This window comes from Taurulus bubalis, assembly GCF_910589615.1.
Source record: "Taurulus bubalis genome assembly, chromosome: 1".
Taxonomy (NCBI): Eukaryota; Metazoa; Chordata; class Actinopteri; order Perciformes; family Cottidae; genus Taurulus; species Taurulus bubalis.
This window is the reverse complement of record NC_136589.1, coordinates 369,000-395,346: the sequence shown is the minus strand read 5'-3', so window position 1 is coordinate 395,346 and position 26,347 is coordinate 369,000. Positions and strand designations below refer to the sequence as shown.

Here is a 26,347-nt window from a genome sequence, read left to right as displayed (position 1 = left end):
CCGTAAAACATAGCTTGTTTTATGAAAAAAAGTTGGACCTTACAGCTGCATCACTTCAAAGAAATAATCATCCTGAAAGTGATTTTTTTTATAGGCGGACCTGAAACCTTTTCATTTTTTTCTGTGTCATCTTCATTTACTCTTAACCAGTAACATGTAGACTGATATTTTGAACAAAATCTCATATGTGCATCTTTTATTATGAAATACAATTATTCAAATAGCCCTAGTGGTTGCAGAGATACACCCTTTTTATTTTGGGTGTGCAATGTTCGAGGAAAGGGCCTACAAATAGGTTGGTTTTTAAAGTGACTGAATCCACTATTGAGGTCGTTAATCTACAGATCAGTCAGGACACACGTCCTCTCACATTCCACTTACTCTCTGTGGCGGAAATGTTTTGAAGCTCCTCGATGAAGAAGAGGTTGTCGAGCCTTTTGACCGGAGCAGCAGCAGCAGCCGGAGAGGCGGTCTTGCTGGGGGTCACTTTGGCTCCTTCATCTGAAAGAGATCACGGTGGTGAGTCCAGCTTCCTCTGAAACCAAGGAGCTCAATAACGCCACTGATCCAACAATGACAGCTGGCCTGAGGAGTCACCAAACTCAACTTCATAAAGACTATTTGAAATTAAGTTAAATAACAGACCACCAAACACAACATTCACCCGCCCAATTGGGTCGGAAGGATCTTGATCGGGACCACTGGTGGATCCGGTGCCTCCAGACTGTGGAGAATGACAAGTGAAGTACTACAGTAGAGGGCAGTAAACATGCGTCACCTTTCACCGTGACCCTGGACTTGCAGAAGTTGCTGCCGGCTGCGTTGCTGGCCTTGCAGAGGTAGTCCCCGCCGTCGCTCTTGGACACCGGGCTGACCTCCAGGCACGCCGCTCCTCCAACAAATGTGATTCTGGTGTTTCCGCTGGACTTCAGCTCCCTCCTGTCCTTCATCCACTGGACAGTCACAGGAGGAGAGCCGCTGACGAGGCATTTGAGGCTCAGCTTCTCGCCCTCGCTCGTCGTCGTCGGCTCTAGAGGGACGTCGAACGTTGGAGCCTGGCCGCCTTCTAAAGGAGTGATGGGAAAGAAGCAGAAACCTCATTGACGTCCCATTTACAATCAGGGACGCAAACACCACAACTCAGCAATTATTTAGTGGAAATTTATCAAACCCTGAAGACCGAACACTCACTACTTTGGGTTAGGTTGACAGTTCACACAAGTCACCAAAGGGAAAGAAAGCAACATTGGCCAAAACATTAGCTGTTCGCATCCCTGTATGATTGATATTTGGGTGATGAAGGGATTTAGAAGGAGAGAGACACAGATGGTCTGGTCACAAACAGGAGTGAAGATCTTCCAGATCACCCTATGAAACCCAATCCTGACCAGCTTTAACAAACAGGGAAGACAAACCTCCACTCGTACCTGTGATAGAGAGAGAAACCCGGCAGGACGCTTGTCCGGCCTCGTTGGAGGCCGTGCAGGTGTAAACGCCTCCGTCAGAGCTGCTGGAGGCTCTGACGCTCAGCACCGCCATGTTGTTGTTGAAGCTGGCGTCGTACTTGTCGGAGCTGTAGATCTCCCTGTCGTCTTTGTACCAGGTGACCTCCAGCGGCTGGGAGCCGGACACCCGACCCTCCATCTTCACCGTCTTACCCACAGAGTCCATCATGGACTCGGACGGCCTCTTGGTGAAGTTTGGAGGCACTTTGCGCTCTGATAGTGGGGAGAAAGAGAAGACAATCAGGCCGTGTTGGGACTTTGGGAAAGGGGTCGAAATGAAGGTTCACCAGGCCACCGGGCCTTCGCCACTGCAGCGCTGACACAAAGAAAACAAAGGGCGACAACACGCAACACAAAGGCAACACACATTAACTCCCTGTCTACCGATCCCTTTATGAGCAAGCAAATATTTATCTGATTGAACCATAACAACACTAAACATGCTCTCGTTATGAAGTCTCTCTCTCCAAACCCCAAAAAAACACAGGATCAGTCAACGACTGAACGCACGACTACGGGACCCGGGTCCTTTCAGCCGGGACCGAGAGTGTCCTCGTTACGACAAACACCGGACCACAGGAGACGATGCACCGAGGTTAGGACCTGGACCCGATGAGGACCCGAGGTTAGGACCTGGACCCGATGAGGACCCGAGGTTAGGACCTGGACCCGATAAGGACACAAGGTTAGGACCTGGACCCGATAAGGACACAAGGTTAGGACCTGGACCCGATAAGGACGGGAGGTTAGGACCTGGACCCGATAAGGACACAAGGTTAGGACCTGGACCCGATAAGGACCCGAGGTTCGGAACTGGACTCAATAAGGACACAAGGTTAGGAACTGGACCCGATAAGGACACAAGGCTAGGAACTGGACCCGATAAGGACCCGAGGTTAGGAACTGGACCCAATAAGGACACGAGGTTAGGAACTGGACCCGATAAGGACACAAAGTTAGGAACTGGACCCAATAAGGACACGAGATTAGGAACTGGACCCGATAAGGACACGAGATTAGGAACTGGACCCGATAAGGACACAAGGTTAGGAACTGGACCCGATAAGGACCCGAGGTTAGGAATTGACCCAATAAGGACACGAGGTTAGGAACTGGACCCGATAAGGACACAAGGTTAGGAACTGGACCCACATGATGTTACTGCGTTACCTATTCTAACATGAGCGTGACAGGTGTCAGTTCCTTCTGCATTGGATATTTCACAAGTGTATTTTCCCGCCGCCGCGGCCCTGTCGCTGTAGAGGACCTCCAGAACGCAGGAGGAGTCGCTGGTTTTGACGTTATACTGGTAGGAGGCCCAGATCAGCTTGTTGTCCTTCTTCCACGTCACGTAGACCCTCTGGCTGCCGGCGTAGCAGCACTCCAGCCTCAGAGGCTGACCCAGCTCGTGGCTGACGTCCTCCAGTTTCTTCACAAACCGTACGGGTTCTGAGAGGAGCAACAGTGGAGTCAGTCATGGACGCCACGGATCTTTGCATGCGGAGGACGAAAAACTGTGTCGCAACGCAGAATCCAAAGGAATCCGTTGATGTTTCCATGCGTAGAAAGTAAAACTATGTGAAGCGAGATTGACCTGTACATGAACGCAAGAAAGCCTGCAGGCATGAGGAGACTATGTGAGTGGCACTGCTGGTTACCGCTATGAATGAGTCGCTTCATGCATGAAAAGATGGCCACTACAAGCAAGTGTGGTTGGTTAGTGTTACCTAGTGTGACATTAGCATGGCAGATATCAGAGCCTTCTGCATTGGAGATTTCACAGGTGTATCTTCCTCGAGCGATCTCTCGGTCGCTGTTGAGGACGTCCAGCATGCAGCTGCAGTCGCTGGTCCTGACGTTGTACTGATAAGAGGCCCAGACGGGCCTCCCGTCTTTCCTCCAGCTCACGCTCACTCTTTGGCTGCCGGAGAACGCCACTCTGAGTGTCAGCGGCCCGCCGACTCTGAACGTAGTGTTTTCCAGCTTTCTAATGAAACGAGCCGGTTCTGGGAGAAGCAGTGATGGTGTTAGTTGCAGAGGTGATGGTGAGCAAGCAGAAGCAAACATTGATTCTAAGATGATCGTTGATAAGTGGAGCAGGAAGAGTCCCATCGTACTCCCGGCTTGTGTTCCACAAGGTTTCACTCATTCCAGAGGGTTCTTCATCTCGTCTTTCTGACTACGATCAAAACTTCCATTGGTTTCATTTATTAAAGACATTGGTCAGGATCCAAAGAATAAAAGCTGCATTTCACATTAATTATTTGCAGCCCATGTAGACCCAAACTTTAATCTTAAAGAGGCAAAACAGGAGCGCAAGCACTACTGGACTAAATCCAGTCCAACCTTTTAGAATATAAATAATGGTCTCAGAGAGGCAGATGGAAGACCGAAGAGAGAACCAGTGGAACAGAACCGCCTGGGAGCAGGATGTTCCTCTGCCGTTAGCTCATGATGGATGGTGAGTGTTAGCGGTTGTACCTTTCTTTGAGCTTCTAACAATGACGTACGCGTCGCAGACGGCTGAACCTTCTGCGTTAGAAAGCTGGCAGCTGTAGAGCCCGGCGGCTTCCTGTCTGTCACTATTGAGGACTTCTAAAGTGCACGAGGAGTCGCTGGTCTTCACGTTGTATTGGTACGAAGCCCAGATTAGCTTGCCGTCCTTCGTCCAGCTCACGTGCACTCGCTTACTGCCGGCGTACGTGCACGTGAGACTCAACGGGTCGCCCAGGCGGTACGAGGCGTCCTCCAGCTGGGTCACTAAGCGCACGGGTTCTGGGAGAAGCAACACGGTGTTAGTGGGTCATGAAGCGGGAACCAGCAACCAGTGGGCGTGTTAGGCAGTTACCTAGTCTGACGTGAGCGTGGCAGACAGCAGCGCTACTAGCATTGGATATTTCACAGGAATATCTCCCAGCAGCCTCCTCTCTGTCACTGTTGAGGACCTCCAGGACACAGGAGCTGTCCGTGGTCCTGACGTTGTACCGGTAGGAAGCCCAGACCGGTTTGCCGTCTTTGGTCCAGCTCACGTTCACGAGCTGGCTGCCCGTGAACGTGACCTGAAGCCTCAGAGGCTGGCCGACCCTAAAGGTCATGTCTTCCAGCTTCGTCACAAAGCGCACAGGTTCTAAGAGAGGCAAGGACGCATGGGGGTCATGTGAGGTTAGCAGGTAAGCTAACCGGTTAAACTGCAAATGAGGCTCATTGTTTCAGTTCTTAAGGATGTTCAACCAAAAACAGCAGAGAAATGTTCTGTTTGCCGAAATGAACGATACTAAAACTTTAAACTCTGTCACCTCCACATATGATTTTATTATCATGGAGTTCAGTCCCTCCGTCTAGTTTAACAAAGAGGGAACATTAATGGATGTTCTGATGCCACACATCAGATCATTAATAGATACAGCCTAATGTCCCATGGTGCATTCTGTTTGTTTGAAAATCCCAACAAAGAGCCTCCGTGTTAAGACCGTTACCTAGTGTGACCTGCGCGTAGCAGATAGCCGCGTTCTCAGAGTTAGAGACTTCACACGAGTATCTCCCTGCTGCTTGTATGCGGTCGCTGTTGAGGACCTCCAGGAAACAGGCGTTCTCTGTGGTCTTCACGTTGTACTGATAGGAGGCCCAGACTGGTTTCCCGTCCTTCCTCCAGCTCACAGAGACCTTGGGACTGGCGCTGTAAGCGCAGTAGAGCGACAGCGGCCGGCCCAGCCTGAAGGTGGCGTCCTCCAGCTTTTTTGTAAAGCGCACAGGTTCTACAGGAGGTAATGCGGTGTTAGTGGCATGTTTTATAGCTACAGCTGTCCGGGTCACAAGCTGCAGTCGTAAGTGGGTTTACCTATCTTAACCAGAGCGTGGCAGACAGCAGTGCCCTCTGAATTAGAAATCTCGCAGGAGTATTTCCCGACGGCTTCCTGACGGTCACTGTTGAGAACATCCAGGGTGCTGGAGAAGTTGGTGGTGTTAACGTTGTACTTGTACGACGCCCAGATGAGTTTGCTATCCTTCATCCAGCTGACGTGAATCCTCTGGCTGCCGGTGAACGTGCAGTCCAGAGTCAAAGGGCGGCCCAGTTTATAGAAGCTGTTTCTCAGTTTTCTCACAAAGCGAACCGGTTCTAAGAAATCAATTAGCAGTGCAGATGTTAGATAATGAAAGCAATAGTTAGTGTTACATGATGGTGGCGTGCACATGAGCTGCTCAGCTGGTTTACCTAGCTTAGCGTTAGCGTGGCAGATATCTGTTCCTTCGGCGTTACTGATTTCACACGAGTATTGTCCGACGGCCTCTTCTCGGTCACTGTTGAGGACCTCCAGGACACATGTGTCGTTGGTGGTCTTGACGTTGTACTGGTAGGAAGCCCAGATCACTTTGCCGTCCTTCTTCCAGGTCACACAGATTCTCTGACTTCCAGTGAACTTGCACTTGAGGGTCAAAGGTTCTCGGAGTCTGAAATAAGTGTCCTGCAGCTTTTCCACGAAGCGAGCCGGTTCTGAGAAATAATGCTGGGTTAGTTGCATGAAGCCTACTTTACGTTATGCAGGCAAGCAAAAGTCTAAACCAACAGAGATCATGTTTAAAACCTACTGTGACCTCAGGAGGCCTCTGCTGTCGACCCGGTTAGTGGCGAGCTGAAAGCAGATGAGTGTTAAGGCTTTGTGACTTTACCTAAGCTGACACGAGCGTGGCACACGTCCGTCCCGGCGCTGTTGGAAACTTCACACGTGTAAGTACCAGCTGCCTCGGGCCGGTCGCTGTTGAGGACGTCCAGAACGCAGCACGAGTCTGTGGTTCTGACATTGTACTGGTAGGAGGCCCAGATCAGCTTGCCGTCCTTTCTCCACGTGACGCAGACCCTCTGGCTGCCGGCGTAGGAGCAGCGCAGCGTGAGCGGCCGGCCCACTGAGAACGCAGTGTCCTGCAGCTTCTGGATGAAGCGCACCGGTTCTGAGAAGCAATGCTGGTGTTAGACACGTTTATGCTGCCATGCAGTGGCCTTCACGCCGAAGGTAACGCTGATATTACGGACGACGTGCAGCTGGTATCAAACAGAGAACTATTGAGACGTGGTACCCATCAACCTGTGACGCTCACTGGAGGATGCACAACAACAGCATTACATTTCATTTAGCTGAAGAGTGACTTACATTTCTTCTAAACGCCGTAGACACAGCAACGGGGAGAAATTCAAGGTTAAGTGTCTTACTCAAGGACACATTGACATGGACTAGCGGAGCCGGGGCTCGAACCACTGATCCTCTGATTGAAAGATGGGCATGCTAACCACTGATCCACAGTCAACAGTAGCATTCATGAACACAGAAGAGAAGAATGGGAAACGAGCATCACCTTTCACTGCCACGTGACAGCTGGCCGAGGCCGAGCCCACCCGGTTCTCTGCCTTGCAGACGTATTCTCCGTGGTCGCAGTTGGTGGTTTTGGTGAGTTTCAAAGTGGCCACGCCGTTACTGAAGTCCGCTGAGCAAGTGTTGGACTTGCGCAGCTTCCCGTCAGATTTAAACCAAGCTACGGAGATGTCGGGAGTTCCAAAAATACGGCATTTCAGAGTAACAGCGTCGCCCAGCACGACCTCCACTGGCTCCATCTTGTCAACAAAGTACGGCCGTTCTGAAGTGAAAGATGGTGATGATGGTGATGATGGTTTAGTTTAACTACAAAGGTTTTCATTAAGAATGAATGACTGAAGAAATTAATTATTACAAATGAAACTACAAAAACATGCACGTTGAGGATTTTACCTAGAATCGACACTTGAGCTTCGCATCGGTCGCTTCCGACCCCGTTGTCTACTTCACAAGAGTATCTACCGGCTGCCTCCATCCGGTCGGCATTAAGCACCTCCAGAATGCAGGAGGTGTCTGTGGGGATCACATTGTACTGGTACGAGGCCCAGATGAGATCCCCGTCCTTCTTCCAGGTCACGTTGACTCTGGGGGTTCCAGCGAACGTGACCTCCAGCCTCAGAGGCTTCCCCTTCTCAGAGGACACAGGCCTCAGCTTCTTCACGAAGTGGACTGGTTCTGAGAGAGGTAAGTCCACCATCAGTTACAAAAGAAACCCCCTTGAGAAGTGCTCAGATGGTCAAAGAGATCTATCTGCCTAACAAACCTTTCACAAGCAGGTTGGCGGGGCAGCTCTCCTTCCCCGCCCCGTTAATAATCTGGCAGGTGTACTCTCCTGCGTGGGACTTTTCCACTTTGTGAAGCATCAAAGTGGCGACGTCACCCTTGAGGGCGATCTCGCATCCTCGTCCGTGCTGCATTTCCTTGGCTCCCCTGAACCATTTCACCTTCAGGGGGGCGCTGCCTGCCACTCTAGCGGAGAAGGACACGCTCTTGCCGGGCAAAGTTTCCTTTGCTTCGGGCGTTTCCACAAAAGATGGAGGTTCTGGGTTCAGATAAAAAAGGCGTGTTGAAAGATAAACATTAGCTTCCTGTGAAGAGTCCGGTCCCGAGCTGGTTCATTCACGAGGACTCACCTGTCACATTCATGGAAGCGCTCGTCTCGCTGGCTCCGGCAGCGCTCACAGCTTTGCATGTGTACTTGCCAGAGTCGGACATCCTGATGGTGGGAATGCTCAGCCTGCAGCTGTTATCAGTGCAGCTAATGTCACAGTCGGGTCCACTCCTGATCTCCTGGCCGTCGTGGAACCAGGAGGTCGTTAAAGGAGCAGAGCCAGTGACCTTGCACTCCATCTCACCCGGCTTACCCACAACCAGGTGGGTGTCTCTCAGCTTCCTTATGAAGCTCGGAGGAATCAATTTATCTATAAAAAAACAAACCAGTTATGAAGCATTTCAGCGCTAACTGCTGGTGAAGAGGAACGACATACCACAAGAGGAGAGGAACGTGTGTGAAGGTCGAGTGTACAAAGCTAACCCACCTGAGACAGAGAGCTTGGTTCTACAAGAGGCCGTGCCCACAGAGTTTGAGACCTCCAGCTTGTATTCTCCAGCGTCTGCTTTGTCAGCAGAGCGGATCTTCAGGGAAGAAACCTTCTTGCTGAAGGACATCTGGTACTTGGCTCCAGCAGACAGCGCTTTGTTATCCTTGAACCACTTGGTCTTCAGGTCTTTAGAGCCAGACACTGTGACTTCAAGAGCCGTGTTGTCTCCTGACTTCACGTTCAAGGACTCGGGGCTATCCACAATAGCAGCGGGTTCTAGAGATCAGGGAAGGAGATATTAGGCGGAAGGAATCCTCACACTGCCGCTCACGTTCTGAAGGATGGACCTCTACAAACCTAGAACGGTCACTTGGGAGACAGACTCCACGACTCCGGAGTCGTTCCTCAGCTGGCAGGTGTATCTACCGGCTGAGGTGGAGTCGGCTCTGGGCACCACGAGGGTGACCACGTTGTTCTCAAAGCTGATCTTCCTGTTGTCGCCGTCCCTGAGGACGTGGTCCTTGTCCTGGATCCAGGACACAGACAGAGGCTCAGAGCCCTTCACTGTGGCCGTCAGCCTCAGCTGCTGGCCGGCCGTCACCGACTCGTCGGACAGTTTGTTAACGAAGGCCGGTTGTTCTGAACAGTAATGAAAGATCAGAGGTGAGGAGCGGTCTTCACACGGAGACTACGTTGAGGACACGGTGTTGCTAAACCAACCTTTGAGGGTAACCGTCGAGTGACAGGTTCCACTTCCTACGTTGTTGGACACTCTGCACTCGTAGAGCCCGGCGTCGTCCTGCTCCAGCTTCATGATGTGAAGCGTGGCCGAGCTGCCGTCACTGACCATCTTGTACTTCCTGCTCTCCTTCAGAGGCCTCTTGTCTTTGTACCAGTTAATTTGGAACGGCTGAGTGCCGGCCATCTCACAGTGGAGGCTGGCATCTTTCCATTTAACGCCCTCTACGGGACTTGGAGTTTTAATAAAGAATGGCGACTCTGGAAGATACATCAGAGGTATGTTAACAAACGGCAAGCAATTTGGTTGGGCAGTTTCAATGGATGGAGTTTCATGCTGAAGTTCAGTCCATGCTAGAGGAATGCATCCAGACGTCGACAGAAAGATCATTAATGAAAGAAAATCTGAGAAATGAACCAAGTCAAGGGTAGAGGAAAAGGTAAGTGGAGGCCATATGTCTGTCAAACAGGAGGGAACACGCAGACTCATGCTATCCGACACACTGGAGGACAAGATTCTGGTCTGAGACAGAAAGGCTGATGGATTCCATGCTGGCATTTTAAGACAGGGCTCCAAAAACATGAAAAATCAAACGCAAGACGAAAAATCTAAATCTGCATCATGAGGGACTTTCATTCAGACGTGTTCATGCTACACAGATTTAGAGGTAGCAGACCTTGGACTGTGAGCACGGTGCTGCAGCTCGCCCTGCCGGCCTCGTTGTGAGCCTCACAGGTGTAGACGCCATTGTCCTCCAACTTCGTGCTGCTCAGCTGGAGGTACGCAGTCGAGTCAACAAACATTGTTTTATAGTTGCCTCCGTCGCTTATCTTTTGGTCGTTTTTGTACCAGCACATATTCAGGAATTGTGCGGTGGTGGTTTTGCATTCAAAACGATGTCCCTCACACATCTTCACAAAGGTAGTGGGAGGAAGCTTCTGGATAAACTGAGGTGGTTCTGCAAAGTCAAAACAAGATCAAGTTACTATCAGAATAAAGAAACCTGTGAATCAATGAGACGAATGAGGAAGGTGAGTCTGAAGACAACGCAGATGTTCCTGGTGAGGAAAGAAGTGGTGAGGTGGATAAAATGAAAAGAAAATGGAGAAAAAAAGATGTTAGCTGAGTCATAATGATGATGATGGACAAAAAAAAAAGAATAGTTCAACCTTTCACCAACAACTCCGCTGCACCCTTCACTTGGCCGGCCTCGTTGCACACTTGGCAAGAGTACGTCCCACATTGCAGAGTCCCCACCGAGTGGAGCTCCACAGAGGAGGAGTATTCCTCCAGCCGGATCGTACAGGACGGCCCCGTGACGAGCTCCACGTCCTCCTTAAACCACTTCACCGTGAACGGAGGCGTTCCTTCAAACGCACTCCTGAAGAGCACGGTGGACTTCTCAGTGACAGTCTGAGACTCGGGCTCAGCCGTGAACCTCGGTGGCACTAAAACCACACAGAGAACAAAAGACAACAGTGAGCGACAGCCTTTGAGGGGCAGATGATCAAGTGAACCCTTGAAGGCTAGCTAACCTTTAGCCGTGAGCACGCCGCTGCACACACAGCTGCCTGCTGCGTTGGTGACCTCACAGGAGTACTCTCCGGTGTCATCAGCCTCAGTCAGCTTGAACTCCAGACACATACGGTTCTCAATGTGCACAAGCTCAAATTTGGAGCTCTTGGTGATCTTTTCTTTCCCTTTGCTCCACTCGACCGATATCGGAAGAGAAGCGGACACTTTACACTCCATGGTCACCACTGAACCCAGAATGGCTTGGATGTTTGTTAACCTCCTCATGAACGTTGGAGGAATTACTTCTTCTGTTCAAGGTGATAACACAAGATGGTTAGTCAAAGAAAAAGTACAAGTCTACAACTTAAAATATCTGTTAATAACGTGACGAACCTAAAACCAGCAGCATGACTTTACAGCTGCAAGTCCCAACAGAGTTTGTGGCTTCAAACAGGTACTCCCCGCCATCCTCCATCTGAGAGGACTTCATGTTCAGACTGCTGAGGTTGTTCTCGTAGGACAGACAATGCTTTCTGCCCGACTGGAGCTCTTTGCCATCTTTAGTCCATCTCACCCTGATCTGAGGAGTTCCAGTTAGCCTGCATTCGAGACTAACCGGATCTCCTCGAGTCACTTGGACTACCTCGGCCTTCTCTTGGATCCGAGGTGGTTCTACAACACCGAGAAGAAGAGGTGAGTGCACCTGTCATCGCCATTAGAGATACCTTCAATGTACTAAAGAAGAGTCTATACCTTGCACCATGAGGGTGGCAGTGCATTTGTCCTGCCCGGCCTCGTTGACCACCTTGCAGGTGTATTTCCCCCCATGGGTCGCCTCACAGGAAGGAATCCTGAGAGTGGCCTCTTTGTTCTCAAACGTTCTCTCAACCGTTGGATCCTCGGGGATCCAGATCTCGTCTTTCTGCCATTGTACAGAAAGAGGCAGAGAACCTTCTACGGAGCAGCGAAAGACTGCCACAGCCCCCAGAGTAGATGACACACTTTCTATCTTCTTAACAAACGCTGGAGGAACTAATGGAAAGAAAAGAAGTGTTTTAAACACCAGAAGGTGTTCAGTGTGTGTCAGTGTGAGTGCTGTCATCAGTCAAACCAACCTTTCAGAGACAGAGAGGCAAAGCCAGTACAACTTCCAACCTCATTGGCTACCACGCACTGATAAGCACCAACATCTGCCGCTTCACACTCCTGGATTTTCAAGCTCACATGTTCACTCTTAACAATATGCTTTCTGCTGGATTTGATTGGCTTTTCATCTTTGAACCATGTGACCTTGAACGGAGCACTTCCTGCCACTTTGGAATCAAACGCTGCGGTTGAACCTTCAACGACTTGGAGAGACGTCAGCTCTTCAGCAAACAGAGGAGGCTCTGAAATAACAACGCACATTAAACTGACTTGTTTGAGTGATGACATAAACTCAGGTTTCTGTTGAACTGAAACGCTGAAACCAACCTTTAACTTCCAGCTCAACCGTGCAGCTCTCTGTTCCTGCTTCGTTGCAGACTTCGCAGAAGTATTTCCCGCTGTCATTTTCACTAACGCCACAAATCTCTAAGGTGGCAACAGAGTTCATGAACAACATCATGTGTTTGACACTTTGCTGAAGCTCAGCTCCATCTCTGAACCAATGCACAGAGATCTCTGGAGAACCAGCCACCTTGCACTCAAACAGCTTCCTGTCTCCAACCCGTACTACTGATACACCTTCGGGTTTCTCCATGAAAAAAGGAGGTTCTAGAAAAGATACAGACAGAAGTTACGTATGGCGATCACTACACGATAAAGAAAACTAATCAAGGGGAGCGACCGATATTGACCTTTGACAAAGAGTGTTGCCTGGCAGGAAGTGGAGCCCACATCGTTCTGTACTTCACAGACATAGTTTCCAGAGTCAGAGCTTTTAGCAAAGAAGAGCTCCAGTGAGCTGGAGGTGTTGTCTTTGACCACAGAGCAGTCGGCACTGGATAAAATCTCCTTCTTGTTTCTAAACCATTTGATGGTCAGTGGCGGCGTGCCAGACACCAGCACGTTAAACTGGACTTTGGAGCCCGGCAAAACATTCATGGAATCAGGCTTTTCAAGAATGCATGGTGGTTCTGGAAGAGAAAAGAAACCAAATACTGCTGGTGAAGCTGCATAATAACAAAGACCCTTTAGGATGTGTCGCTAAACTCTGACCAGACACATCCAGCTTCTCATGAATACCACAAACAAACCTTTGACAAACAAGTTCCCAGAGCACTGGACGGTTCCCGCTCTGTTCTTAGCGATGCAGGTATAGCTGCCGCTGTCTTTACTCTCAAGATTAGAGATTTCCAGGAAAGCAACATTCTCAAAGAATGTGCATTTGTGTTTGTCATCAGTCTGGATCTCTTTCTCGTCTTTGTACCACTGCACGGTTATCGGCAGGGAGCCGGAGACGAGACACTCCAGGTGAGCAAACGATGCTTTGATACCTTCCGTCTGCTTCAGTTTTCTCGTAAAAGACGGTTTAATAATCTGATCTATTGTATACAAAGTGCAAAAGAAAAAGTTAAGTTGGTTATGAGAATAGAAGATGTCGTAATAGATATGAAACTTTGGGATAAACTGACCTAAGACAGTAACGTCTGCCTCACAAGAACTGGACCCAGCATCATTTGAGACCTCGAAGGTGTATTCACCGCTATCGCTCTGCTCTACTTTAGGAATCTGGAGCACCGAGCTTCTGTCCGCGCTCTGGACTTTGTATCTCCGGCCCGACTTCAGCTCCTTTCCCGCCTTCATCCATCTGGACTTGAGCGGTTTGGTGCCTGAGAATCTGCACTCGAGACGGGCCGGGTCGCCCTCGGTCACACTGATGGACTTTGCATGTTCTGAAATATTTGCTGGCTCTGGGATCACAAAAAGGTCCAACACTGAGTTAGCGGCTCCCTCTTAGCGGCGCTGATGTGACAGACGGAACGTCAAAGCTTCACACAAAGCAAAAGCAGTTCAGACGAGACAAACATCCTACAAACCTGTCACTGCGAGCACGGCGGCGCTCCTCTGAGTCCCGGCTTTGTTCTGGGCCACACACACATATTTCCCGCCGTGTGATAATTGAGCATTTTTCAAAGTCAACACGGCACTTTTGGTTTCATAGGACATCTTAACATGCTCGTCTTCTGTGAGCTCGTGATCGTCCTTGATCCAGGAGAGAGTCATGGGAAGTGATCCAGACAACAGACACTTCATAGAGAGCTCAGAGCCCACCATGCAGGACATATCCTCTAGTCTCTGAACAAAAGATGGCGGTTCTAGTGGGAGAAGACCACACATCAGACTGCAGGCTGCAGGAGGTTTACACACACACACGCACACACACACATGATCCACAGTGCAAACCTCCCATGAGGATAACACCTTCTCTCTTCATGAAATATAAGTATATCAATGTCGAGGACTAGAATTGTTATGGTGTCAAGTTTTATTTTTGTGCACATTGTTCCCTGCCAGAATTTGACTTACATTTTCTTTTCTAATTTTAAATTATTAAAAAATAATTCATAAACCATCGGGCAACATGTATAAAGATTAACCTTGAAGTATTTGAATCTGTCCTTGGACTAACCTTTCAGTGAAATCTGGCAATAACAAGCCGTCTCCCCAACATCACTTGCAACAGTGCACTGGTACGTCCCAGCGTCTCCGGCCTCACAGCGTGAGACCTGAAGAGTGACCGTGTTGTTCTCAACACTCATTTGATGTCGTTTGCTGCTTCGGATCAGCTTCTCATTGAGGAAGCAACTGATTTCAAACGGAGGGGAACCGGAAACGGTTCCTTCCAAGATAATGTCGGATCCTTTTACAAGCTCAGCTGATTCAAAAGGCCTCACAAACACTGGAGGCTCTATAAAACACAGATGATGAATGTTATATTAAAGGCAATAGAGGGCTCAGGGGTGACTTTTGGTCTCGTGAGGCCAGTCTGGTCCACACAGTTCTTCTCGTTGTTTAGAGCCTGGACATCACAAACGCTCCAGAGATAATTCTCTGCAAAACTGTTGAGAAGTAAATTCTAGAGCAGCAACTGAAACACAGTTCAGTTCTAGAAGAACTTCAAAACACCAATGAGAGAACATTTGAGAAGTTGATATCATGTCACTGAAAAATAATGTAATGTTGAACAAATGTTTTCAAAGAAATGAGTAGAGCTGTTGGAGATTTGATTGGTTCTTGTCTTTAGAACGTGTAACACACGCGGTTGTATCACTTTATCTCTTGTTTTCTTTACTATATTTGATGTGATGCTTTTTTGTTCCTACTGCGTATAACGTTAGCTTGAAGGTGAATGTAGTACCAGGAGGCACAAGTGAAACATCGAGTGATCCCTCACTGGCTTCCCAGCTGCCAACACTGTGTTTGGTGGAGACGAGAACGTCAGCACTGAACATGCCAAAGAGCAATGTGGACCAGACTTCCTCCAACAGTCTGAAGGACTGAACCAACCTTTCACAGTTACTGAGCTGCTGCTCTGGTCTCTGCCGGCCTCGCTGGACGCCATGCAGACGTAATCTCCGCTATCCTCCACAGAGCAGCTCTCCATCTCCAGAGTCGCTACTGAGCTGTCGAAGGACATTGTGTGTCTGAGATCAGAAGAGATCTCTGAGCCATTGATGAACCATTTGATGCTAATAAGAGGGGTCCCCTGCACTTTGCAGGACAACTTGAGAGGTTGTCCAGTTTTCAGCAGCTGTGAAGGCTCAAGCTTCATTGTAAATGTTGGGGCTTCTGTAAATTAACAGTAACAATGACAGTCAACACAAGAGGTTCAGTGAAGAAAACAACAGTTCAGCGTATCACGTTTTAAAAAGAAAGAATGAAACAGCACCTTTCACAAAGAGGACTGCGGTGCAATCCACCTTCCCGGCATCATTGGACACATGGCATGTGTACTTAGAGGAGTCACTGGGTTTCACAGAGTGAAGCTCCAAAGAGCTCGAAGAGGCGTCTTTCTTTATGAAACACTTTCCTCCAGTGAAAACCTCGCTCTCCTCTCTGAACCACTTCACAACCAGAGGAGCTGATCCTGTAAAGGCTGCCTTTAGCTCAACGTTTGATCCCGGTAAGGCATCCTGGGATTCAGGTTTCACCGTGAAGACGGGAGGTTCTGGAGTTATTAGGGAAGAAGAACAGCATTCATGTTCAAAGCCTATCAATGACCTCTGATCGTTTGTAATGTCTGTTAGATTCCTGTTTGATCTCAAAGGTGAAGTAATTCCATTCCTCTGACCTTTGACAGACAGAGTACCACTGGTCTCTTTGTCTCCGGTGTCGTTGGAGGCTCGGCAGGTAAAGACTCCCGCATCGCTTTGCTCCAGGCCACTTATGCTCACAGAGGCTGTAATCTCACTGAACTCAAGTCTATATTTGCCATTGCTGTGGATTTGTTTCTGGTCTTTGTACCAAGAAACGACCACCGGCTGAGATCCAGCAACTCTGCATTCCAAGGTAACATTACTACCAACATTCCCATTCACTTTCTTTAGAGTTTTGGTGAAGGACGGCGGAACGGCACGATCTGTGTGAGGAAATGTACATCAAACATAAACCAATGGCCACATCTCTAAGCTGCTATTAAAGAAGTATTCTGGACTCAAACTAACCGATGACAGTGACTGAGCATGTGCACTGATCTTTGCCCACTTTGTTGGACACCTCCATCTTGTACTCTGAGGTGTCTCCTTTATCTGCTGAGAGAATCTTGAGGATGGCAGTGTTCTCCTTCACAGTCATCTTGTATTTACGGCCACTGATCATCTCTTTGCCGTCTTTGAACCACTTCACTTTGAGGTCTGGGCTTCCAGAGATCGTGTACTCCAACGTGGCAGAATCTCCTGCGGTCACACTGATGGACTCTGCAGGTTCTACGATCTTAGCAGGTTCTATAAGACAACATGAGTTTTAGAGTTCAGAAACCTCTACATCTACATTTCAGAACTAGTCTGAACAAATAGGAGTGTGTCCTAACCTTGAACTGTTACGACAGCCTCACACTTCTGCTGCCCCGCCTCATTGGTGGCCAGGCAAGTGTACTTGCCGCCGTGCTTTAGCTCAACGGATGAGAAGGAGATGAGAGCAATGTTGTTCTCAAATATCCTTTTGACATTTGGATCATCATCTCTTAGCAGCTCAGAGTCTTTCATCCATTTGATGGTGATGGGAGCTGAGCCTTTCAGGGTTCCCTGCAGTTTAACTGTGTTTCCCAACACTGCTGTTGCACTCTCAACCCTCTTTGAGAACATAGGAGGCTCTGAAATAACAGTGATAATGATGTAAACAGCAGCCAGGAGAACAGTGCTCATAAGGAACATGTGTCCTGTATCTCTTTCAGCACTAACCTCTCTGTTTAGCCGATGACTTGGAGGTCACTGACCCAACCTCGTTTGATACGACACATTCATATTCACCAGTGTCAGCACTCTCAAATGAGTGGATCTCCAGTGAGGTCAGAGATCCCTGTGACACAATCCTGTACTTCTTATCTGCTGACAGGTGTTTCTTATTCTTTTTCCAGGCCACCTCGAACGGCACAGAGCCTGCAATTTCACACTCCAGTACGGCTACCGATCCTCTGACCGCCTCTAGGGAGATTAATTCCTTTCTGAAAGATGGCGGTTCTAAAGGGGAACATAGTCAGTTAGACCGGTTCTTGTCCGGACTGTATATTTGTCTCTGTAATAAAACCGTCTCAGTCTACACACCTTTCACTGTTGCTTTAGTGCTGCAGCTTTCACACCCAGACTCATTCAGAACCTCACAGGTAAAGTTTCCGCTGTCACCCAACATGACATCTTTTATCTCAAGAGTTGTGACACCATCCTTTAGAGCGATGTCATATCTGCCCCCAGCAAACAGCTCGCTGCTGTTAAAGAACCAGGTGGTGTGGAGTTCAGGGGATCCTTTAACGGTGCACTGCAGCCGCACGGTGCTGCCTTGCCTCCAAACCGTGGAGGCTTCCAGCCTCTTCACAAAGACTGGTGGCTCTGGAGAGGTGTGTGGTTAAAGAGAGCTAGCATGAAGTCAAAGAAGTCATTGGAATGAAACAACCCAGGTTTAAAAGATAAGAGATTAAAGACTTGGAAAAAGGGCAGTTGAAGCTGCATTTACACCAAAACAATTATGTTCATTTTCATTACTGCAGATTTGCAACAGCAGCCAATAAAATCAACTAGACAGCTCTTACCTTGAACCTTCACCGAGGAGGAGCACATTGCACTCCCAGCGTCATTTGTTACTGTGCACACATAATTTCCACAATCTTTCAGTGTGGTCTTTAGGATATCAAGAGTAAGTGTCTTATCCTCAAAAGACAGTTTACAATCTGGAGACTGGTGGACCTTTCTACCATCTCTGGTCCAGGAGACAGTTACTCCAGTGTCCTCATCCACCTGACACTCCAGTTGCAGAGGGGCCCCGACCACAGCCGCCACCGGGCCCAGTGGCTTCACAAAGTTGGGCTTATCAATGACTTGCAGCTCCATGCTGCAGTCAGTTGTCCCAATATCATTTGACACTTTGCACACATAAAGCCCCCCGTTAGCCGGCTCAGCTTTGGTGACCTCAAGAGTGTGCTTATTCTGGTCACAAGAGGTTTGGTAGTGTGCAGGCTCCTTGGGGACGGCCTGGTTGTCTTTGAGCCAGACAACATTCAGTGGAGCTGATCCTGTTATCACACACTGTATTATTGCCCTCTTTCCAGCATACACAATCTGAGTGTCAGGTTTAGCTATAAAGGCCGGAGGGCAATGCTCTATAAGAATGAAGAAAAACAGAAACACATTAGCGATAACATGTCGTACCCTGTGGATTGACTTTAACCAGAGATACCAGCAGCAGAACGCAACACAATTGCGTGATTAAACGCAAAGATTCGACCAGCAAGGAACAAAAGATGAAGTTGAAAGAATTCAACAACAATTCTCGGCTAAAGTTTAATTAAAAAAACAGCAACAGCTCCCAACTCAACCAGCATAGAAGAAGGAAACATGCGTTGCTCTTACCGGTCACACTGAGAGAGGCGGAGCATTCGTCAGTGCCGTGCTGATTGGAAGCCTTGCAGGTGTATTCAGCATTGTCGTCCTTGTTTGGGCTCAGAAGCTCCAGAGAGGAAGTACTGAAGCGACTAATAATCCTGTACTTATCCCCCTCTTTGATGGGGTTTCCATCCTTGAACCACTTGAAGCTCACATTCGGAGCGTCCTCAGTTTCACATTCAAATTTGGCCGTGTTGCCAATATTGATCTCCACTGGGACAATCCTGTGCCTGAACACTGGTTTCACTGCGTTTTTTGGAGAAAAAGAAAGAAAAAGGGACAACGTAAATAAACAGAAGTAGTTGAAATACAGAAGTGTTTCTGCTGGAGGCGGAGATGAGTAGTGAACCTGAGATGGAAAGTGACACACAAAGTTATCCTGTTGTGACTGTGGAGGAAAAAATGGTTTTAGGTTTGGGTTGAAGGTGTGATAAGAAAAGGAGAGAAAGCATGCAAAGAGGAATGGACCAGGAATGAGAAGTGATGGATGTCTAAAGATATGGGACAAAGGAACATATAAAGGGTTGATGAGGAGGAATGGATGAGCTTGAAGGAAAAGTGAGGATGTCACTGCTGTCTGGTGAAAACCTCAAACATCAACACTTTATTTAGCTTAAAATAAGACTAAGATGACAAAACCTTGTTTTGTCATTTTAATCTTATGATGGATTTCATGGGTACTCCACTCATTAATTCCATCCTAAGTTAATTTAAAGTGTGGGTTGTGGTTGAGGTTTGCAGACAACATAATTCCACTAATGTGTGAAGTTAGTTGATGATGATATCAAAGAATTGTCCATCATCAAACCTCTTGAGACCACAGTGAGTCGTGCAGATGTTGTCGTCTTGCCGGTTTCATTCTCAGCCTCACAAACATATTCTCCTTGATGCCTCTCCTTGACAACTTTGTGGATAACCAGTGTGTATGTGTCGTGGTCTTTGGAACACTTGAACTCTTTGCCAGATTTCACCAATTGTCTATTAAAAAACCAGTTTACCTTTGTGCCGTACTTAATGGTGGCAGTAAAAATGGCCTTGCTCTTTTCCTCAGTGCAAACATCTTCCAGAGAATCAATGACAGCAGGAGAATCCACCAGACTGTCGGAGGACTCGCTGATCATGATTGCCTCTGAGAGATACTCCTCTCTGGTTTCTCTGTGGACAACAATGTCCACAGATTGTTCAATAGCAATGTGACCGACAGGCACTGTGGCGGTCACTTCAGCAGTGATGGCATCCCTCTCTGACCTTACGGTCTTCCTGCTCACCTGCCTGGACTCGTGGATCTCAGACCGACTCTGAACTGATGCACTTTGGAAGGAAGTCCTGGCTTCAGTTCTGACGGCTGCAGACTGAGAGTGAGCAGGAGGAAACCCAATTGCACTCTCTGCCACCATCATGGTGTCCACCACAGAGGACAGCACCTCTTTGGAGGCCACTGAGCTGAGCACCGCTCTCTGAGGCGTGTCCATCTGCATGGTGCCTGGTTGCTCCGATGTAAGACTCTGCTGCTCCTGGAAAACCATAGCGTGCAGAGCTACCTGGAGTTCAGACCTGAGGTCAGCTGTCTGAGGGTATTCACCTTCAAAAGACAGAGTAATCTCCATGGGGGCTCCTGGTGTTGTGATCAGGTATGTAGAAGTGGCCTGTTTTGGCTCTCTCTGAACCTTCACCTCCTGAACCTCCACTGCCTGGAACCCTCCTACGACATCGGCCAGTAACACCGGTTGATCACTGGCCACAGCAGACTGAAGAGCGGCTCTGAGCTGCCGCCGGATGTTCAGACTGGACGGTTTGGGAATCTGAATTACAAAATTGAGTTCTTTAGGGAGAGTCAGAGAGTCCTGAGACTCATGAACAAACAGAAGTATTTTAGGCTGCGTCACGATGTTGACAGTCAAGCCCTCAGATGTATGTATCTCACTTGACTGCTCTCCCATAAGGACCTGCTTCTCTTCAAGCAACACCGACTGCCGGACTGACTGGCCTTCCTGGATCTGGACTGCAAAGTCCTGCTCAGCGGCTTCTAAGACAGTACAGCTCTCATTGGCAACGGCCTTCTCCTCTATAAAAACTGTTCTTTTGGGCATCTTAGTCTCAACTTTCGTCTCAGACTTGAATTCCTCATCGGTTTTTAGGTTACTGGTGTGACCCTCCTCGAGGCTGTGAGTGTCTGTAACATTCAAAGAATGCATGATGTTCCAGTAGTCCTCTTTCTGGACCAGAGCTCGCTGCTGCTTGACATCGCTAATGAAAGGCATCTCCTTCTGCAACTGCATTGTCTGGGAAGAGATTGTGAGGATGCTTGAAGGCTTGGGCTCAGTGCGAAGCTGTGACTGAACCCCGGTCACTGACACATCCAGATCTTTGTGATAATCTGCTGTGATCTCCCTTCTCTCTTCAGATGTAGCTGCATGCCTTCTCGCCTTTTCCTGTTTCTGCGTGGCCATCTGTTGGTCTGGTTTAGTGATGGAGAGTATCCCTTCTTTTGGTAGAACTGATACTGAATGAACCGACTGGAGGTATTTGGTCGGCGGCAACTCTTTCTTCGACTGAACGGACGTGGCTTCGGTCTTTGCTGAGAACTCTGAGGTTGCCTCGCAAACCGCAGTTCTTAACTCTTCTTGAGTCACCGAGTGCAACACAGTGGGACTCTTCCTCGCCTCTGCCTGCTGCGTAGAGGGCTTCTCGCTGCTGAACCTTCCTTCAGACTGTAAAACATCCTGATCACTGATAACCTGCAAATTCAGGAGTCTTTCTCCCTCTTGCTGAGGCTGCAGACACACAGAAGATGCGATGCTCGGCAGCCGTCCGGCATGTTCACCTTGGAGTTCGTATTTCTCTTCAGCAGTTATAGCTGACTTATAAAACATGTCTTTTTGTGGGCAGATACTCTCCTGCTCTGGTCGATGTATTTCAAACGTCTGCTCTTTGGATAAAGCCACTCTTGTTTCACTAACTGGTGCTACCACTGGTTTGGATTGCTCTTTCTCAATCAGGGGCTGAGTGGCTGCATCTGACGGCGGCAGAGGCTCAGAGTGTCTTTCTGTAATTGGCAGTTGTCCTGCAGACTGAGCCGAGTATAAAATCTTCACCCCCTCTTTAACTCTGAAACTCCTTTCTTCCTCGGGCCGGTGGGTGACACCCAAGGTTGCATCAAGGATGGGCAGAATGGACTCTACTTGGTGACCGCTAACAAGCTGCCTGGGTTCGTCCAAAGGGTTCCCGTGCTCCGGGGCCCGGTCCGTCAGGGCCTCGGCCCTCACTGTGCTGAGAGGGAGGACCTCTTCAAATGTGGCCGACAGGAGTTTAGACGGCTGCTCTTTGGCCAACTGCAGTTCGACAATCTCCGGGCTGAGAATGCGCTCAGAGTGCCTCTCAGTGATCTTCTGTCTCTCCTGGACTGAAGATAAGAAAGTGGCCATGTGAAGCTGTTTCACTGGAACAGCTGAGACCTGAGGCGGATGAGTGGGAGCCAAAGAAACACTCTCCTGTATTTCATGAGCCTGCAGCACGGCCGCCTGGTGCGTGAGCTGCTCTCGATGGAGGGTGGCGGCAGAGATATCCAGCTCTCGGAGGGTTCCCACCTCCTCGCTGGGGATAATCTGCCGGTCCTCAGTGCTAATCGTGTAAATCATCTGATCAGACAGAGTTCTTTTCTGGTATAATCTGGATTCGGTGGTTTGTTCAGTCATGGATATAGTCAAACCTTTGGTTTTCTTCACTAACGTCTGCTCTTCCTGGTTTTTCTCACTGAACACCAGCAAGTCAGCGGTACAACAGGCTTCCCCATGTTGGTTGGAGGCCTTACATGTGTAACAGCCACTGTGCTCTGGTTTGACACTCTGAATGTTAATAAAACCTGATCCATTTGGGTTGTTCACAATGATCCAGAACCCACCAGGCTGAATGTGTAAGCTGCCTCTGAACCACTGAACCTCAGGGAGAGGATCTCCGGCCACGATGTACCTGAAGAAAGCCTGACCTCCCTCACACAACCCAAGAGATTCAATAGTTTGAGTGAATTCTGGGGGCTTGCCAGTTGAGACAAATGTCCTCCTGTCAACTTGTTCCTCTTTCTCTGGCTCCTTCACCTGAACATGCAAATAAGAAGTGCAGCTCGATTGGCCGAATCTATTGCTGACCGTACAGGAGTACTCTCCTTCGACCTCATATTGGACTTTGTGAATGACCAAGCTGTACTCATCTTGCTTGTGAACCAATGTGTAAACAGACGAAGCGGCTATGTTCTGCCCGTTGTGGAACCACCGAACGACCGGTTTAGGAAACCCGGAAACTGTGACGGTAAACGTGGCCGTTTCTCCGACAGTCACATCTACCGGAGAAAGCTGGCTGAGGAAAACTGGTTTTTCTTTTTTCTTTACCAAAGGGCTAGAGAAGCGTTTGGACTCTGGCTTAAGTTCAAGTGTTCTGGTTTGATCTGGTGACTTTAGGCCAGTGCAGTACAAGTCCTGGCTTTCCTCTTCCACCGTGATGGTCGAGCTAGAAAAGGCTGAGTGGAAGAATCACAGTGAGACACACAATCCAACGGGAAGCAGAATGATGCTATATTTGACTTCATGGAACCTAAAAGGTCAAACACAGAATCTGACTCCAAAGACCATCTTTGAACAGAACCAGCGTCTCATTAACTTCTCAATGTCATGTCCATGTGAAGACCACCGATCTGACACACCGTTAAAAGTTCTATAAAAATGTTCAAGTGGACCTTGAGTTAGAAAAGACATTGTCAAACATATATTCAGGCAAATATCGTATATTTAAATGTGTAAAATTATTTGCAGTAGCTTTTATCATTTTAAATTAAAAAAGTAATTCTAAATACCAGTAAAACCTTCTGAAACGTAATACATTTCTGAATGCAGAATCTTAAAGCAAAGTCCAAACAACAAAAACCCCTCCTCTGCTACGACATGAAGAAGGCCATTAAAACAAAGGCTCACATACTAGGACAATATTTACCTTTCATTTCCTGCTGCACCTGAATCATAGGTTCCTGCTCTGCTGCAGTTACTGTAAAGACACAAACGTTTGTGAATTAAAAAACATACTTAAAACTGCACATAAAGTTTCATATGGTGCAAGACTGTTAGAATCAGTGACAGGTCGTGCATCCATATCAACTGTTTGTATTTTGTTTTCCTTCTGACTGAAATTCTGGCATGCGTCCTTTTGGTCTTTAGAGTGCAGCACCTCTGCTTTGGGAAAGTGCTCAGTGATGTGAGTGTTCTCTTAAACTCTGTCCGTGTTTTAGTCTGTAAAGCAGGACACAAGGCTGAGCGTCCTCTCCTAAACACAGTGGTTAAACCCTGCAGAAGAAGTGTGCCTCTGCTGGCTATGTGGGCAAGCAGTGAGAAAGAGAGCCCGAGCGAGCAGAAGGACCAAAAGCATGCAGATGCCAACCTGTCGTCACTGTGCTGCACTCAGCATCCCCGGCTGAGTGGACACGTTTGCAAGAGTAAGAGCCCCCTTGTCCGGGTCCCACATTGTTAACGTTCACGCAGCACAGGGGCCCGTCATGTTTCAGAGAGTAAGACACAGAATCCTCAACATTCAACCGATTGTAAAGCCAAATGACGAATGGAGTGGGAACCCCCTTCATTACGCAATACAAGGAGCTGCTAGCTCTGGTTGGGACCAGCAGCTCTGGGGGCAGTTTGATCAGGAAGTCGGGGCCGCTGGAGAGGCACTGGCCTCGCTGGTCATGAGGCACGACGTCAGGGAAGGACAGGTGGCTGATGAGGGAAGACGGAGGCAACGGTCCCGGCTTCTCCACCGTCTCATGCTGGTCTCGGTCAGGTGGATTTCTAGCGGTCTCTGTGTCTGTCTGACACACTTTACGCACAGAATCGGTAGGGATTGGGGTTTCTGCTTTGAGATTTGCTTCTTTTGCTGGGTGAGGATAAAGTTAGGGAAAGTAATTAGGGGTCAGAGTGTATAAGGCTATGACTCTAAACACTCAAGGGGTTAGTAGGATGGATGGATGGGTTAGCGAGGCAGAAGCAGGAAGAGAGTAGACTAGACTAGAGCATGTTATTCCATTACATTCTAACGGGTTACAGGCTAAGAGGAAATATTAAATATGAGAGGAGGGGACGAAGCAGGAGGAGCAGGTGGATAGGTGGATGGACCGATGGAGAAACAGACTGATAAAAAGAAAGATTAACCTTCAACAGTGAGCTGGGCGGAGGAGCTGCTCTGGCCGTGCCGGCTGCTGGCGGTGCAGCAGTACACGCCCTGGTCCGCCACGCCAACCGCCTGTATGACCAGGGACACCAGCCCCCCGGTCAGGGAGCTCCTCACTCGCTCCGTGACCGCCACACTCTGGCCGTTATGATCCCACTCCACCCCGGTGAAGGGCTGGCCCTCGAACAAGCAGCTGAACTCGGCCTTCTCGCCGCTCTTCACCTGGACGTCGCTCAGCCCCGTCAGCAGCTTGGGCCCGGCCGAGAGTTTGATCTCAAAGCTGCTCTCGGAGCTGACGCTCTCCATCTGAACCTCAACCGTCCTCCAAGACACGGAGGAGCTCTCAGAGAGCCGCTCACAAAGCTTTGTTTGAGACAGAGAGCTGAAGGTCTCTGAGCGAGCCTCCAGACGACTGAGCTCAGTCTCAGGCCCAGTGCTCCACACACTAGCTAAGGCCTTTTCATCTGGGCAGTAAGAAAGAGTAGAAGAAATAGGTCAACACATCATTCTGGTGACTTCTTCTGGTTACAGCTTGTTTGCCAAGAGTGCAGCTGGAGTGGAGCGTTGAAGATCAGTCTGATCAGAGAGATGGAGGACAGTGGCTGGTTTCCTTTGGCAATCATGCAAGCTTGACAGGAGCCGAAATTCAGAATAAAAAATAAAATAGATATCAGCTATGGATTTTGTCCGTGCTCGAGCATGAGGAACCCGGAAAGCTAGATTTCCAAAGTTCAGCTCTGTTTCCACCATGCCGCATTCCTCTGAAATAAAGATTCATCACCTAAGAGCTCTCCGTGTGGGAAGAGAAGACCGGCATGCATCACCTGGAGGAACCTGGAAGATTAACACTGAGCTCACGCTGAGGCGTCAGAACTGAGACACGTCGGTCCTGCATGCTCACAGGAACAGTGACAGAGCTTCAACAAGACAACACCAAGACGGTCTGACGGCTGGTCGCACAAAGATCAGGGTTCAGACGCTCTGACCAATGGATCCATGACTTCTCCATGACTTTAAACCAAATGTCATTACAAACATTTAGTGAAATCTGGGTGTAAACAGTAAAAAGTGAGTAAATGTAGTATTTAAACTAACAATGAGAACACAAAGCATACAGTAAACCTTAAATGACTCAAATGAATGAGACAATAGTTTGATTAAAAGAATAAACATGTATATAGATGCCTGTATGTATGCCTGCTTATATTTTGAGTCTTTCTTTTAAAAGCATATTCATTATTTCAAACTCAGCGTAAATGAACGTCATGAACACATGAATATAACACATTTACATGACTTTTACTACACTTTGGGAATTTATTTTTTCCATGACTTTTCCAGGTCTGGAAATAACCATTTTAAACTTCCATGACTCTTCCAGGTTCTCCATGACGTG

At 48.5% G+C, this 26,347-nt stretch overlaps 1 protein-coding gene across 1 annotated transcript in view; it reads right to left on the bottom strand.

The window, feature by feature from the left end:
• The window catches only part of LOC306741702 (titin-like), a gene marked incomplete at its 5' end in the record, with an annotated part of 162,411 nt that overhangs the window by 114,345 nt on the left and 21,719 nt on the right, over positions 1 to 26,347 (bottom strand). Inside the window, 37 exons of the mRNA XM_079224017.1 lie at positions 382 to 501; positions 779 to 1,066; positions 1,428 to 1,718; positions 2,676 to 2,954; positions 3,233 to 3,511; positions 3,987 to 4,280; positions 4,354 to 4,450; positions 7,365 to 7,546; positions 7,635 to 7,913; positions 8,005 to 8,292; positions 8,410 to 8,688; positions 8,770 to 9,051; positions 9,133 to 9,411; positions 9,828 to 10,109; positions 10,321 to 10,599; positions 10,687 to 10,974; positions 11,060 to 11,338; positions 11,420 to 11,698; positions 11,782 to 12,054; positions 12,140 to 12,421; positions 12,505 to 12,783; positions 12,904 to 13,191; positions 13,282 to 13,560; positions 13,687 to 13,965; positions 14,280 to 14,558; positions 15,158 to 15,439; positions 15,540 to 15,818; positions 15,942 to 16,229; positions 16,315 to 16,593; positions 16,680 to 16,961; positions 17,050 to 17,328; positions 17,413 to 17,694; positions 17,895 to 18,461; positions 18,712 to 18,990; positions 19,553 to 23,257; positions 24,169 to 24,657; positions 24,933 to 25,415. Coding sequence (XP_079080143.1) covers positions 382 to 501; positions 779 to 1,066; positions 1,428 to 1,718; positions 2,676 to 2,954; positions 3,233 to 3,511; positions 3,987 to 4,280; positions 4,354 to 4,450; positions 7,365 to 7,546; positions 7,635 to 7,913; positions 8,005 to 8,292; positions 8,410 to 8,688; positions 8,770 to 9,051; positions 9,133 to 9,411; positions 9,828 to 10,109; positions 10,321 to 10,599; positions 10,687 to 10,974; positions 11,060 to 11,338; positions 11,420 to 11,698; positions 11,782 to 12,054; positions 12,140 to 12,421; positions 12,505 to 12,783; positions 12,904 to 13,191; positions 13,282 to 13,560; positions 13,687 to 13,965; positions 14,280 to 14,558; positions 15,158 to 15,439; positions 15,540 to 15,818; positions 15,942 to 16,229; positions 16,315 to 16,593; positions 16,680 to 16,961; positions 17,050 to 17,328; positions 17,413 to 17,694; positions 17,895 to 18,461; positions 18,712 to 18,990; positions 19,553 to 23,257; positions 24,169 to 24,657; positions 24,933 to 25,415 — 14,097 coding nt within the window. The remainder of the gene's footprint in view (positions 1 to 381; positions 502 to 778; positions 1,067 to 1,427; positions 1,719 to 2,675; positions 2,955 to 3,232; positions 3,512 to 3,986; positions 4,281 to 4,353; positions 4,451 to 7,364; positions 7,547 to 7,634; positions 7,914 to 8,004; positions 8,293 to 8,409; positions 8,689 to 8,769; positions 9,052 to 9,132; positions 9,412 to 9,827; positions 10,110 to 10,320; positions 10,600 to 10,686; positions 10,975 to 11,059; positions 11,339 to 11,419; positions 11,699 to 11,781; positions 12,055 to 12,139; positions 12,422 to 12,504; positions 12,784 to 12,903; positions 13,192 to 13,281; positions 13,561 to 13,686; positions 13,966 to 14,279; positions 14,559 to 15,157; positions 15,440 to 15,539; positions 15,819 to 15,941; positions 16,230 to 16,314; positions 16,594 to 16,679; positions 16,962 to 17,049; positions 17,329 to 17,412; positions 17,695 to 17,894; positions 18,462 to 18,711; positions 18,991 to 19,552; positions 23,258 to 24,168; positions 24,658 to 24,932; positions 25,416 to 26,347) is intronic.